Source organism: Mya arenaria, chromosome 17 (assembly GCF_026914265.1).
Source record: "Mya arenaria isolate MELC-2E11 chromosome 17, ASM2691426v1".
NCBI lineage: Eukaryota > Metazoa > Mollusca > Bivalvia > Myida > Myidae > Mya > Mya arenaria.
Genome location: NC_069138.1, coordinates 33231062 through 33248145, shown reverse-complemented (window position 1 = coordinate 33248145; position 17084 = coordinate 33231062). Strand labels below are relative to the sequence as shown.

At 35.4% G+C, this 17084-nt stretch overlaps 1 protein-coding gene across 1 annotated transcript in view; it reads right to left on the bottom strand.

Moving 5' to 3' along the window:
• LOC128223399 (tyrosine-protein phosphatase 10D-like) overlaps nucleotides 1-17084 on the bottom strand; it is a 63120-nt gene that overhangs the window by 44543 nt on the left and 1493 nt on the right. Inside the window, exons 4-10 of the mRNA XM_052932679.1 lie at nucleotides 9163-9306; nucleotides 8734-9027; nucleotides 5400-5708; nucleotides 4507-4707; nucleotides 2817-2912; nucleotides 1433-1629; nucleotides 399-591 (exon numbers count right to left, since the gene is read on the bottom strand). Of these exons, the coding sequence (XP_052788639.1) occupies nucleotides 399-591; nucleotides 1433-1629; nucleotides 2817-2912; nucleotides 4507-4707; nucleotides 5400-5708; nucleotides 8734-9027; nucleotides 9163-9306 (1434 nt within the window). The remainder of the gene's footprint in view (nucleotides 1-398; nucleotides 592-1432; nucleotides 1630-2816; nucleotides 2913-4506; nucleotides 4708-5399; nucleotides 5709-8733; nucleotides 9028-9162; nucleotides 9307-17084) is intronic.

Here is a 17084-nt window from a genome sequence, read left to right as displayed (position 1 = left end):
TTTCAAGATTAGTGCGAATATGTTGATGAAAGCGTCTGCAGACTTACACAGTTGCAAAGCATAATTTTCAGGGCTCAAACTACGTCTTTAGTATGACTTGTACGATTTTTTTTTACGGGTTGAGTTCTTACAAGCCTAATACAACTGACTATAATTATATTTAAAGGAAGGGGACAAAGAAACAGTCTTCAGAAATTGAAAACAGCTACCTAAATGACCATTAATAAACACTTCGCGACACTGCGTTAAGCGTTGACTCAACATGGGGGGCGCAAGGTAAATTATAGAAATAAACGTGGTGTGCGATATGGTTGGTAGAGTATCATCATATCATCTGCATGATGCTTGATCATTTGAGGGAATTTGGGAGGGGTGGGGGCATTATACATTTTTTTTACCTTCCTCTGGAGTCTTTATATCAATTGATGCTGCATTGCCTCTACCCTGATTATTCACCACAGATACAGAAACTATGTAGTTTGTGTCAGGAAGGAGACTTTGAATCGTGTATAATTTATTTGCACGGATTTCATCATGAGACTGGTCAATCTGCACTTGCAAATCTTGGCCACAACGTGGCATTGTTATTTTCTGAAAATAAATAAATAAATAAATAAACTGTCTTTAAAATACTTATCACCAAGAGAACTCATGTAGCAAATAAGCGTGAACCATTGTCTGTTGTTTTCCAGTTTAACAGAGACATAACCCAAAATTATTATAGCATGAGATATGGGCTTTGATGTGCATGTACTTATTGTCTCTGGCAACATGTGTACTATTTTAGCTTCATATGGATGACGCCAAGCCTATGACAATACCTTATGTATTTTCTTTGGACATAAAATTAGCTAACGAGAGGACTTGAAACGCTGATCAACATTCATCAATTCAACATTTACCCAAGACAAACAAGATGCATACGGTTATTTTGTGACCAGAGTAATGCGAAAGGCTATATGTAATTATGCATATCATTAATATGAATCAACCATGTGTTATTCTAAATTAAGATAACTGATTTGCAAAAGTAATGTATATATGGTCACATGAGCAATATTTCTGGAAAAACTTTTTAAGTTATACCCAGTACTCGTACCAAAAGTATTCTTCTCACTTTCACTACAGCTACAAAGAAGTGTCTGTAGTTATCCCTCATATCCTCTCACAACATTAAAATCAATCTTAACATAGCCTTTAGTTATTCCAATGCAGAATAAAGCTTTAACAAAATTTAAAAAAACACCACTAAACTGTGTGACTGTGTAAGTCTTTTGAGCAAAATATCAAAATATGCCACAATGTTTAAAGAGAGGAAAGTCTCTAAAATGATGACACCATATAGTGATGGCTGATGCCATATTGTGCCATTTGGGCTTACATAAGGCAATGACAATGCAATGTCTAGTTCCCTAGTAACAAAACCACTTACTTTGATGTCCCCAGTAGTACAATTACTGCATCTCATAACGATTTCCTTTTCACACATATTGGCATCATTGTCTTGAAGTTGAACTATGTAACCAAGGTTTTCTGAGCTGTAGATATTAACTGGTTCAGACCAGGTGACAGAAAGTGCTCGACTGGTTATGTTGTTTACAAAATTCAAGTTCTGGGGTTTGTCAGCCACTGAAAAGACACATTGTAGCTACTTTTAATGTTAACATTTGAGCCACTGTATTATGTTGGTACAGTAAAACTACGATGGCTCGAGGACGCCAGGGTCTGAGCTAAAAACCTCGAGTAATCTAATGTGTCGAACGACCCAAGTCTCAATTAAAGTCAGTTATAAAATGTTTTACAATGTATTTTCAAAGTTAAAAATCATCATACCAAATGTTTACTTTGGCACTGATTATGGTATGTGTTGTAGAAATCGCTCATATATTCAAAGACTGTCGTCTACTAAATGTGAAAATGCAAAAGAAAAAAAACAACAACACACTTAACAGTGAAAAAATAGCAAAGTTTATTTTAACAAAAAACAACAACACATTTTCTAAACTACTACAATGGTATAGGACAGTGCATATTATGGCATAAGGCAGATTTAAGTTCCTCTATATCAAGGATGGATAATTGTCCCATCTTTTCTGTCTTGTAGAACTGTTGAATCATAATAATGCTCCCAATGTAGTTATCCCCCCATGTTTATCACTCATTTTTTAAAATTTCACAATTAAATTCTCATCATAAAATTTCCACAATTATCTTCTCAAATGTCATTATCAAGTAGTAATAGTCATACGTAAACGGTGATTATCGATTTTTCACATCTCATCAAATTTCCTTTCATCTGTCTTTGCAGTTTTTACAACTCTTGAACATTTTAACACCTGGAAATTGTTAATATTGGAACATTCTTTGGTGAAAAAGTGTACAATTATGACCTCGAGGTAATCATAATTTTGCACATGATTGTTTATTTGGGACCGGTAATGGTGCTCGAGTCCTCAACTTATTTTGGTTTCAATTCATCGTCAGTCTATTTTATATGCAAATAGAAGGAATAATGGTCGCAACTAAGCCTCGATCTCGACTGATAACCAGTTCTCGCACAACCGCCTGTTTGAACAATCAAAGTTTTACTGTATAACCATGTGTGTTAAACTAAATTAATATGACCCATCATTTAATTTAAATTAGAAATTAAATGATTTTCTGCTTATATTTACAAAATTTTGTTCAACGGAGTATCTGGCAGATGTATTTTGGTGTTTGTTCAAAAAATAAACAAAATTAAACGAATTAAAACAAATTTGAAAAAAATGTTGCCAACGTAATATCTGTGAGCGAGTCATCTTAAAGTAACTTACTTTTTGCCTTTGTTGTGCAAAATGTTTGCACTGCCCCATACTGTGTAGACGTGTGGCCTTCATTCTGTGTGTGCACCCGGAATACGTAGGCTGTGCCTTAAAACAAGAATAACCAGAGATGTTTTTCAAATATCGTGCCCCCCCCCCTTTGTGCCATGTGGTCAGAAATACTTAGACAATTGAATGAAGTATGCATAGACCAAATGACAGTTGATATGTCATTGGATGCATTTGTGGCAGTTTTAAGATTATGACCATTCAAAGTGTGAGGATAGTAGGTAGATTTTTTAATTATGTTTAGATGATGACTGATGACTGATATTTGCAGATAAACATGTATCCTCTTAGCTGATAGCAACAGGGAATAAGTTAATATGAAATAAATTTAAATGACCTATATGAGTTGTGACCTTGACCATTGACTCTTTGACCTCAAAATCCATTGGGGCCATCTTCATAAACATAAATGTAAAGTTTGTGGGCCATGGGGCAGGCATTGTCGAGTTAACACACAGACAAACTTTTTGCGCTCAAGGTGTCTTTGAACTTGACCTTTGCCCAGATGACCCCTTAAAGTAATAGGGGTCATCTCCTCGTCAGGGCCAACCTCCAAGTCAAGTTTGAGGGCCATTGGTGCAAGCGATGACGAGTAATAACTAGGACAACATTTTCCTATTCAAGGTCACTGTGACCTTGACGTTTGACCCAATGACCCCAAAACAATAGAGGTCATCTACTGGTCAGGCCAAACCGTCAAGACTAGTTTGAGGGCCATGGGTGTATAAGTTGTCGAGTTATCACTCGGACAACCTTTTAGCATTCAAGGTCACTGTGACATTGACCTTTGACCCACTGACCCCTATAATCTATAGGGGTCATATACTGGTCAGGACAAGCCTACATGACAAATTTGATGACTATAGGTCCAAGCATTGTTGAGTTTTTACTTGGACAAGCTTTGATACCATTTTCCCGTTGAAGGTCACTGTGACCTTAACCTTTGACCTGATGACCCTTCAAATCAATAGGGATCATCTACTGGTCACGCCCAACCTTCATGTTGGATGACCATAGGTCCTGGTATTGTCTATTTATCACTCGGACAAACTTTAGGTCGACCGACGAACCGACCGACCGACCGATCGACCGAAATGTGCAAAGCAACATACCCCCTCTTCTTCGAAATATATAAATAAGAACAAAAACACATTCAATCAAACAAGTGGCACAATTCAACAATTATTTAAGCCAAACGTATGGGCCTTACTGGCAATAAGTTACTAAGTTTCATTTGAATAGCCTGATGTTTTTAAGGTATTGCCAAGGTTAAAACAATGCACACAGACAAAACAGTCATTAACTTTGATAATGACACTAGGATTAAGATAAAAGCTGAGCTTAAATTTTGGTAACTTTCTTGGTACATGTAGATTCACAGAAAATACCAGAAAGCTCCGGTATCTATAGAGCAAGATGGTCACTCACCAATCAATTAGGTTTATATAAGTTTATTCTAGAAAGCTTGCTTGTGAAAACAGCTGATATACTAGTAAGAATCACCATCTTAAATTAGAAGCATACTTGTATTCCACTTAATCACTCTCACCCCTATGCCAAGAATTTGAACAGGCCAATGAAATATCAACACTAGGACAAGGAAAGTATTGATATGGACACAAATGACACTAACCTGGTTCTAAGCCATGCACATCATAAGTTGTCCCAGTAGAAGATGTATTATTTTGGAATTTTTCGCTATTTGATGGATATGACAAAGTGTGGACAACATATTGAACCAAATCCCCATTGGGTTTTTGAGGTGCAGTCCATGAAAGAGTTATATACTCATCATATATACTTAGGCAGGAAACATCAGTTGGTGGATCTGGCACTGAAATATAGTGTTACAGGTATTTAGCTCAAATAAAAACATTAAACTTGACATAAAATAATAATTATTTTCAGAAATGAAAATCAAAAAAATATCAGTTGGCAAGCACAGGGTAATGAATACTGGACTCAGTTTTCTTTTCTAAGTTTGAAGGTTGTTGTTGAATTGTAATGCATGACAAGAAGATGCATAAGAGTGCTACCGAGCTTATCCTTACGCTTTACTCCACCTTTTGTCACTCAAACACGGAATACAACTCAACAACTATTAAGGCCAGATTTATTGGCCTTGCTATACATGTGCATATTTTATCTATAAACATGTTTACCAAGTTTCATTTGAATGTCTTGAACAGTTTTCGAGCTTTGGCCATAGTTGAAGTGTTTGCACAATAACAACCCAAACAAGAACAAGTCTATCACAATAATCACACTTATTTTCTTCGAAAAAACGCTTAAACACTATTCTTAATTGATTTTAGAAATATTTATCATGAAGAGTGTCTAGCTTCTTATAAAAGAGATGTTAATTTTGTCCAGCATCTAAGTCTTTGTAATAGCTTATCCCTGAGGGTTGTCCATAATCACTCAAAGCAACGCTCGTCAATTCTTTATAATAACTGCATAGTGCATACATTCTTGAGTTGAGTAATATCGCAGAAAATTCACTTTCAAGAATTGCAGTCAACATACCTTGAACATCAGTTTTGAATGGTGACTCAAATGGTTGACTGGGTTCCGTATTTGTTCCATCATAGGTTTCACTCCTGTATATTATTTTAACATTGTATGTATAACCATTCCTCATGTCGTAAAAAGTCAATGTAGCACTGGCTGTTCCAACAGCGAAAGTTGTCTGTTTTAATTCTGTCCCATCAAGCACCTCTATATCATATCTTGACACCACCCCACTTGAAGGCCTTGTCCAAGCAAGTGTTATCTCCTTATCTGTTGCGTCTAAGTTGCTACCATCCAAATCCAGACTGTTTGGAGGCATTGGTTCTTGTGAAAAAGAAATCAGACATCAGTTGTTTGACATGTATATATAAAGACAAATACTTTAAACGTATATAAAACTTTTTAATTTTGATGATACTGTTTTCTTTGTAATTATCCTTTAGGGAAAAAGAGCACCTCATGAAGGGATGAAAGTACAAGTATTGCTTCTTTATTTACTGTCCCTAAGAAAGTTTCTGCTATAATCACTGACATTCCACACGCATATCCTATTGTTCATGATAGGAATCGCTTCAAACATAATATATGCAAAGTGACATGTACAATAGCTAATTATTTTCCAAAGGCTATGAAGAGTGGATCTTTTTTTCAGTTGAATACAATATTGCAATATTGTTTTGAAATGCTATGACTTGCTTAACACATATATAGTCATAATGAATATGTGTACCAGTTTTCAAGTGAGTGTCTTAAGGTTTTATGAAGGCGTTAAAGTCATTTAAAATTTGTTTTCAATGGCTCAATCTATTTTAGCAAGGGATTTGGGGGCCTCTCTGATGTTAAACTGGCTTTTATGGTTCTTATGGCTTTAAATTTGTAGATTACTGATTCATAGTATCGCACCCCAAAGTGTCTGAAATACTGTCTGGATAGAATAATTTAAACAAGAGGGCCGTGATGGCCCTAAATCGCTCATCTGAGTAAAAGTGTTTGACCTTTGTTATCCATATAGCTTTATATTTGTTCTAAAAGCTGTACAAATAGTCCAAATTTCAAAACAGTAGCTTCAATAATAAGAAAGTAGGTCAAAAGGACACCTGACAATGCCAATATTGATATTTGTTTTCAAAATTTCATAACAGTAACTTCAAAGAAGAAAGTAGGTCAAAAGGTAACAGTAAAGGTCATCCAAGCACAACATAGATATTTGTTTCCAAAATTGTAAACATAATCCAAATATTATTGCTGTAGCTTCAAAAAAAGAAGGTAGTTCAAAATGTCACACTCCATTTCATCCAAGGATTGCATTGAAATTGATTTGAAAACTGTAAACATGTTCCAAATTTCATTGCTGCAGCTAAGTAGGTGAAAAGCCCACAGTCAATGTCATCCAGGGCCAACATTGATATTTGTTTACAAAACTGTACACATGGTCCAAATATCATTGCTGTAGCTTCAAAATAAGACAGTAGGTCATATGGCCACAGTCCAGGTCATCCAAGCACAACATTTGTTTTCAAAATTATGAACATGATCCAAATTTCATTGCTATAGCTTCAAACATAATAAAGTTGGTCAAAATGAGTGGGACCGACTTTGGCCCCAGGGGCATAATTTGCACAATCTTGGTATTGGACCACTATTTGATGCTAGATATAAACTATTAAAGATCTAGGTCTAGCGGTTTCAGATCAGAAGATTTTCAAGAATTCCGTATGAAAGTCTACACAAAACCACAGGGCAAGTTTTGACCACATTGGCATAGTGGCATGTTCACAAGCAATTGTGTAAAACACAGTCGCACGCCAGACGGAAAGTGCACGATTCAATAAAATTAATAAACTGCTTTAGATTACCAGAAATTGATAGAGCTGCAAACTGGACACAGAAAAATATTACTCTACCTCCAAAATACACAACATAGTTATCAATCATGGCTTAAATACATGTTAATATATGTATTAACTATCTACCCAAATTATTAGATTGTAGCATAACAATGGTCTAGCTCAATGGAAAGATCTCATTAAATAATTCATTAAAAAGTAAAAAAAAAAATCTAAAAAATAAAAAAAATATGGTATTTACTTTAACCTTTAAAAAGTACAATAATAACATTAGAACTAAGAAGTGACTTTTTGAAAAATTCATAAAATATAAAATCTTGTTTCCAAAATAGACAATGATATTAAAACGAATCTCCAACAGAAAGGGGGACAATAGAGCAAGATTTGCTGCCCTTGCTTAAAGGGTTACTTAACATAACGAACAGATTTTAACAAAATGTTTATAGTAAACTTGAAACCCACGGGACGGGACCAGTTTTGACCCCAGGGGCATAGCTCTGTAGACAACCACTAGAAAATGTTACACACCAAATATCTCAGCTCTTGGCTTCATAGTTTTGTGAAGAAGAGTTTTGATTTCTTTTCTTTAGTTTGACATGGCAACCAGAGTTCTGCGCGGAATTCCTATCTTTGTACAATTTTGAAAGAGCACCACCCAAGGAACATTCCTATAAAGTTATATCAAAACTGTCCAAGCAGTTTAGGAGAAGATGATGTTCATAATCAATTATTGACGCCAAACGGCAGACATAGACTAATCATAATAGTTCACCTTGAGCACTTTGTGTTCAGGTGAGCTAAAAAATCAATTAGAACATGTTTCAATGGTGAATTGTCAATTATGTAGCGACATGAGGTTGATAGGACAATTTTGGCACTGTAATATATTACCTTACATAGCATAATTTAAAGTGAAAAGTGTAAGGAAACTATAATGAAATGCAACTTTTGCCATGTCATTTCGAAATCCAAACATGAATGAAAAAGATATGGACCAGGCACAAACTATCATTAGTAAGGCTTATACAGCAAAACTGACTTATTTCAGATAATTGTTGTGACCTGGACCTTGAAGGTAAGAACATAGGTAGTTTGCTCAACACGTCTTTATATTAGGATGATCACTTCAGCCAAATAATTTAAAAATCCAACCACTCAAACTATCATCAGTTAGGTGTATGTAGCAAAACAAACTTAGTTCAGAAGGTTGCTGTGAGCTTGACCTTAAAGAAAGGGACACAAGTCTTGTGTGCGACACATCCTCATGCTATGGTGGTCACTTCCGCCAAATAATTTCAAAATTCGACCATTAATGAGAAAGATATGGACATGGATATAAAAAGGACGCACAGACGGACGTGACGACGCGCATGATTTCTATATAGTCGCCACTTCACTTAGTGATTTAAAACCAAATTTAAAAATAACAGATTTCAGATCCACAGAAATCCACGAATCCGTGGACAATTCACATTCCTGGACAATATTAACAATTAACATACTTGATGATCTTTGTTTGGAGACGAATGTACTTCGAGGAGAGTCAGCTTGTGTGACTTTGTTCACAGATGTCACAGTTATTCGGTAGTTCTGTCCTGGAGTAAGACCAGTAATTTTTGTTGTTGTTGACATTATATTCTCCTTAAAACCTTCCGCTATTGAACTATCATTTGATCCCCACTGAACCGTGTAGTCACTAATGAACCTGGCCTTTCCACTTTGAGGGGTCCATGACACGATCATTGTTGTTGTATGCACTTGAGAAAAGGTAATGCTGGATACTTGAAGCTGTGATACTGAAAGCGTACAATGTATGAATCATTATATGTACTTCATACCAATGATATGCAAAAAAGAACACAATAAGTACTAGATGTTTATGCTGATAAAATAATACAAATAATAGTATTAGGAAACGAATGTGTACATACTCTCTTGGCAGTTTCCACCAGCACTAAATGCATTGTCATCATAATGGTTCGAACCACATGTACAGACTTTATTGGATCCTGTGCAGACAGCTGCACTGTCTGAACACTCTGTAGAAACATCACACTCTTCACCAAGTGCCTTGTCTGAAATTCCAAACATCTCAATAATGTTTTAGTTACAACTGATAAGACAGATACAAATGAATTAAGTATTAAATTATATTAAAAGTTTAACTCCTAAAATAATTTTACCAGAGTGACATGACTTTAACAACATTAAAAGTCAATCTCTAGCAGTGTTTCACAACAAACAACAACAAATACATTTGAAGTTTGTAAGGAGCCTAAAATCTCCTTTAATTTATAAAATTGCATATTTTTAGTACAGTCATACAGTGCGTATTGCATGCAAATATAGGGTGCTTCAAAAACATGTTACGACAGAAATCATATTCATATTGGTGTTAAAAGTGATAGCATAGTATTACATGTATGCTAAGTTGACTTTCAGTTCAATTTTTATTTATATTATGTTGTCATAGCAACACAGCGCATAGTTAACTGTCATTTCGTACCCTCGCCAATTTTTACCCTTCATTTTTCAGTCACTTCGTACCCTTCAGTCATTTCTTAACCAGTCAATTGTCTTTTTGTAACCTTGACTTCATCATGTCTTTAATGTTGTTTTTCAATAAATAATATTATTTTAGTTTGTCTTTATTTCACTTTTCTGATTTTTTAAATTTCTTAAACGTTAAAAATAAAACAAACAAAAAAACAAAATTTGCATATTGCCAGTTGTTGTAACATTACAACATACACATTTGATCAAACTCAAAACATCGTATTTATATACAGAAAAATACTTCGTGAGTCTCCTAGGAAGTGGGCAACATACAACGAGAGCAGATGTTTAATGAAGCGGATGGCCGGGGTCTTAACTGGATATCAAACAAGTAGGATTTCGTATTAATTGCAGGTTTGTATATGATTATGTATTAAAGTGTAAACAAACATAGCGGTCTTCTACATGACCAACCTGCATACCATGTACCATGTTCCTGGGTCCTAGTAATAAGTTCCTGCGTCCAAGCAATCTTTAAATATTGAAGCAGAAAGAAGTGTGACTTAGGGAGTGGTGACCAACGAATTGTTTTTCACCTGAAGGTCACTGTGACCTTGACCTAATGACCTCAAAATCAATTGGGGTCATCCACTTATCAAGACCAACTAGCAAACCAAGTATAAAGTTTCTTTGTCCAAGCAATCTTTGGTTATTGAGCGTAAACCGTATCATTACCACACAGCCACTGCGACCAATACTGGAACCTTGACCTTTGAACAAAAGGGGTCATCAACTAGTCATGACTAACTGGCAACCGGGTTCGAAGTTCCAAGCATTTATTAATAATAATTGGAAACTGTTTTCCCCTCAAAATCACTGCGACCTTGATCTTTGACCTACTGATCCCAAAATCAATAGGATTCATATACTAGTCATGACCGAATGGCATATTAAGTATGAATTTTCTAGGTGCAAGCATTCTTAATTATTGAGCGGATAACATTTATTTACCACAAGGTCACTGCGACTTTGACCGCGACCTTGACTGCGACCTACTGATCCCAGAATTAAGAGCGGTTAACGACTAGTCATGACCAACTGGCATTCTAAGTGTTAAGTTCATTGGTAAAAAAAGCTTTTTAGTAATTCAACGGAAACTGTTGTTTTTTTCTCAAGGTCATTTTGAAATTGACCTTTTTACTTATCCCAAAATCATAAGGGGCCATCAACTAGTCAAACCAAGTTATATGAAATAAACACTGCCCTGGACGGGCTCTAGGTATGTTATCAACTACAGAAACTGCTAATGCTGTACAATTTTTCCAGGGTAAACAAGTGTAAAAGGCAAAATTGATTTTATAGAACATACCACGACTATGACTATGGCCAATTAGATCATTTAGGTGCATCACAAGTAATCTAAAGGCAATGCAATACAATTGAATATTTTAATGGTTGAGAAAACTCATAAATACAAACGCAATACATATACTAATTTACCCAATACTGAATATCATACAAGCGTAATAGTACAAAATAATGATTCCTACTTTAAACATAACGAGGTAAATAAAACAGATTGGGTTAACTTAGAATTAATTATCACAGACACTACAATTATCTGACAATCAACCTGTACTTATTACTGCAAATAACCATGAAAAATGGTTTGACCCCCTCAGCAGTTTGAAATGAATATAAATCCCCTGGAGTTGACGTTGTTAGCGCCAAATAATCACATTTAAAGAAGATATGGTAAAAAACATGACATGGTAATTCTACAATACTGACAAATAACATTTGTGCCCCCTGTTTAAAAACTTGTTTTCAATAATTTATAATAAATAAGCATAACTGCAGACTGAAGATTTGTGAAGTTAATGAAATAAAGATTACAAACATATTCAATAAAACAACACTAGGGTTTAAATGAAGTTTTGTCATAAAATTTCACCAATTTCACTAATTAATACAATTAAAAAGATTAATTTATTGAAGTTAATGATGCTCTTTTGAGAACACTTTGTGGTGCATAAGTAATTCTTGTCTCCAAGCTTAAACTTTATTGTTGATTACGGTACTTAATTCATCGATCCCAAATCCCATGTGCAACTCTGGTATAGGCTACTGAAGTGATCGATCCCGTATGCCACTCTGGTATCGTTGACAAAACGTTACTGATGAATACGGTACTGAAGTGATCATTCCCAGATGCCATCCCTGGTATCCTGGATAAAACGTTACTGGTGAATGCGGTACTGAAGTGATCATTCCCAGATCCCATCTCTGGTATCCTGGATAAAACGTTACTGATGAATACGGTACTGAAGTGATCATTTCCAGATCCCATCTCTGGTATCCTGGATAAAACGTTACTTGTGAATGCGGTACTGAAATGATCATTCCCAGATGCCCCTCTGGTATCCTGGATAAAACGTTACTGATGAATACGGTACTGAAGTGATCAATCCCAGATGCCAATCTGGTAATCTGGATAAAACGTTACTGATGAAAACGGTACTGAAGTGATCATTCCCAGATGCCAATCTGGTATCCTGCATTTAACGTTACTGGTGAATACTGTACTGAAGTGATAGATCACGATCTGAAACAGATAAGCTACAAAATGAAGTAATACACAATGTCCTATTTGGCTTTCACACTAAGGAATGAAGTCACCTGTGTTAAAAATATGTAATATGGCCTAAGACCACAGTTATTTTTACTATATTTTTCAAATAGACACTAACCTGGCTTTTCACTTCAAAACAGTCTTTGTATACAATATATTTGAAAAAAAGACTTCAAAACTACTATAGTTCAATTTCAGGCTATATGCAACATATACTGAAAGTTTGGTAATGATATAATAAACACTTAAATGAGACGAGTATTAAAATATGTGGTATTTTCATAAAAAGCATGAATAGCCATTTCCATCACATGGTAAGCCGCAAACCTTTGAAGAGCCATTATTTCCTTATGCATTGAAATAATCTGACCAAGTTAAGTTTTCGTTGTAGCTTTCAATGTTGTGTATAAAACAGCCCCACAAAAATTGCCTGCTTCATTTTAAGATATTTTTCTAAACAAAATAAGATTTTTACACTGTATCACCTTCGAGTTTTATATATAAAATGACATAGAGCCAAACTGAAATGATTCAACTTGTCATGTTTATGCCTTTCTGGTCCACTTCTATACAAAGGTAACAGACCTGTTAAGTTTAACAATTTTATAGTGATTATGTGTTTATAGACAGTCTAAACACCACTTTATGCAAAACTGATTGCCTCCGGGACAAATGGCGCAACAAAAGAAATGGCCAAAAAAAACGCCAAACTGAAAGACTCATGACAAATGCTAGTGTTTTCATATGTGAGGTGGCTACATGATGTAGAAAGTGCAGATATAACATGATTATGCCTAATTTTAATTTTTACTTTAAGTAACTGTTTTAAAGGCTAGATTTGGCATACATTTAAGAGTACAGCACTTTACCACTGTCTATAAGTTGCTTAACTATAACTGATTTGCTCACTCTTTTGAATCATTTACACACAAACAAGTACTACAGAGTTGACTAACATCTTCATTCTTCTGAAATGTTGGATTTAGAGCTGCATCTCCTGGATTCAGATTGCAGAACTACTGCCGGATGGTGGTGGGGGGGGGGGGCGGGTAACTGCAGCTTATTGGCACATCATAATCTGCAAGCAAGACATAAAAGCAATGTTTAACACAGAATAAAAATATCTGCTACTTCTGTTATAATATGACAAACGGCCGTAAACACTCATTCGAGGCATACACAACCTTTATGCAGTCATTTTCAGGACTAAATTTATGAAATGCATAGTCTTTGGGACATTTTGCAATCAGTTTTAAACCGCTGAAAGGTTAACCTCAACTAATTGAGTACCCAGATGCATTTTGAAAGCGTTGAAAACAGACATGCTTATAATTCCTTCTTACTTGGAGGCGGTATTTCTTTCTCGGAAATCCTTGCCGAGAACCGGTATGGAATTCCATCACCAGACCACGTTTTGACCAGCATTGATTCTTGTCCTTGAAAATACCGTGGCTACAGCAAACAGGCTGGCTATAGAAATGATAAATTAGTGTTTTAAGGCATTTTGAGTGTATTTAGGTTTTTTCTTTAATGCATGAAGGAAAAAGGCTCTTATATCTAAATGAAACCGGCTCACTATTTATTTTGCCTTCAGAAATGTCAAGTTTTTCAATGTATAAACTGGAATAAATGATTTAAATAATGAATTTATATGAATGATTAATAGTTTGAATTAATGAATTAATGGAAAGTAGCATTTTTTCTTTAAAATAGGGATCTCATTGAATTGCTGTGATTGTTGAAGTATATGTTTATCTTGTCCATTGAAAATAATATGCACACTAAATAAAATATCTTTCTGCATCATATGTGTAGTTATTTTTTTTGTAGCTTATAGAATTTGCAATTGTAATGTTTGCTTAAAAGAGCAAACAAAATGTGCGAATAGATGCACAATACAGACCAAAGACCAATACAAGTCAGCAGTTTCATTAGAAAATGACATTATCTCAAAGTCGCACCAGAAACGATTGACAATCAGCATGAAAGAAATTCATTTAGGATTGAAAATAACAGTATCAATAAGCTTATATGACCAATTTTCCATTATATGATCTTAAAGCTCTAACAAATTACCGCATGTTGGCCTGTTGGCGTACACCAGGTACAGCTTGGCCGGGTGGGTAGCTTGGCGGGCGGGCTGGTTCTTCGTCATTTCCTCCCGGGCCTGTTTAAGATAAAAAGAAAGGAAAATAAATAAATGCACAACACCTACCCAAACATATTATCATTGACCTCCTTATAGCCTATTCAACAGACTCAATTAACACATCTTTGGTATACCATTTTAATTTTGATGGGTTCAACATTTAAGTGTTACACCGCGACCAAGTGGCTCAAGACAGGTGCGATTAAGCCAACACTTGGAGATAAACCCAGTATTGTAACCTGAAAACATGTTACCTATGTCACTTGCCACCAGGAAATCTCGATTGACAACCCCATACCTTATTGGACAGAGCGTGAGAGCACCTAACCATATGCCGCGGCCATTTGCCTGTTGGTAGTTCGCCGTGCTTTTTCATTGAGCAAATTTAGGTTGTTGATAATTAAAAAATCCCTCCATTTATACGTTGAAATTGAAAGTGAGGCTTTTTTTCATTAGGTACCAGCCCTTGGAACTACTTCCAAACATTAATTCGAAAGTGAAAGTAGATCAACTGGCCAAATTTCAACCAGATATCTGTATAAATTAAGAATTTTTATAGCAGGTTCAAGCTAAGCAAACTAGTTTGATTTTGGTGTAAATAATGTAACTTCCTTCACTAATATTTAATGAGTTTCTAGACAATACAATGATTTTTTTTCAACACTATCAATATAAACTGTTTCTTGTTTTGTAAAATCATGTTTCAGAATGAAATGTAGTTATTTGAACAAAGATATTTAAGCCGGTTACGCTTAAGATTTGTCGAGAAACTGGGGCCTTATCGCACGCAGATTTGAGTGAATGGCAGAGGGTCTTAACAGTCAACGACGCCCCCCCACATCCCACTCCCTCCCTGTAATTGCCAAAGTGAACTTTCTTAAGAAACAAATGCAAAGGATACATCAGATTACATAATTTGAATAAAGTTTACATTCTTTCAGTCGGCAATAATGTCTTAGTAATCTCATTTAGACGTTTTTACGTAATTCACAAGCCGGAATTTTGACACAAAGGCTATTTATAACAAATTCGATCATGAGATTGAGTCTGAGCAAGCCAGTACAGTTTGACTTACCATTTTGTCTCAATCAGCCGTGTTGATGATTGGAACGTGTTCTCATCCTTTGATCTAAGTAATAATCTCTCACTCAGCCATGGTTGTGGCTCACAGACACACCATCCATATATTCAGTGACAATATCTCACTAAGCGATAGCGCTTTCTGAACTGCTCAACTGCATTTCATAAGTTTATGAAATTAATACTTTCATTTAATGATAGTGTTTCTACCAAATAATCATACCGTTACCAGAGTACATGTTCGTGACAAGTTCTGCTATGTGTACCGGTGTAGTCCATGGTCGTTATTTAATCGGTAATCAAACAGTGATAAATTCTTGGCAATCTCTATCCAATCAACAATTGACAAACATTTAAATAGTATTGTAAAATCCATAATGACAATTACTGAATATTCGCCGTCGTTTATAATGGTAAACAATGCGTATGAATATCTTTTATAAAAAAGTGAAAACAAAATATTTATCTCCAACAACCTTAAGAAATATGATTTATTTGTCTTTGTTTGTTTACCAAAAGTATTCTTAGTAATTGTTTAAAAGCATACTTTGAACTATTTTGATAATTACTGTGGCGCTATTTCGCATCTCGTAGTTTCAATTTTCCTGTGAATACATTCTCAAGGAAACGGCCGATTTGGCGATGACGAAAACTACCGAACACAGTGTCGTCGCGCTCTGATGAAATTTTGGTGTCCGGCATTCACGCGCTCAATATATTGTATGAACAGAAAAATACTAGTTCCATCACCGTTACGTCTTTTTTCAGGCTCATAATGGGTGCACTTTTGAAAGAAAGTAGTGCTAAGTGTATACGCGCATACATGTAGCCTGAATAGGGCTCTGCCGAGCTCCGTTCGGTTTAGAGCCCGTATGAAGATCCTTGGTGCAAGTGTTCTTTAGTAGAATTAAAAATATTTTATTGCATGAAAACACGTTAGACAATGACAATATCAATACAAATTTCAACACAATATTTAGACCGACATTATAAAATCAAGCATACAAAGGGATTGGGCCACGAGTTATGCCAACATCAGTTAAGGCCCTCACCCGAAACGTCACATTCTATACCAAGCAATGGTGCTTTATAAGCAAAACAAACAACAATAAGAGTTATATCTAATGTAAATTGCATTCTTAAAGTGGAAAAAACATGATACAGTAGAAATTGTAGAGAAAGACGTGTGTGATAAAGAGAAATCGAGAGAAGATGGGCTCCTGATACCGATTGTTAACTTAGCTAAAACGTCTTAATAAAACGTTGAACTTCACTAAAGATCAGGACATTGTCCTCCCCTGAAAGGTTGTTAATACCAAATAGCAGTTTAAATGTACTGAGCGGATGGAATGTTCGAGCCTTTCTGAAGAGATTTAATCGATTTGTTCTAAAGTTATTGAGCGGAAACCGTTTCTTTTACCTGAAAGTCACTGCGACCTTGACCTTTGACCTCCTGATTTCAAAATCAATAGCGGTCATGTACTCATGACTCACTG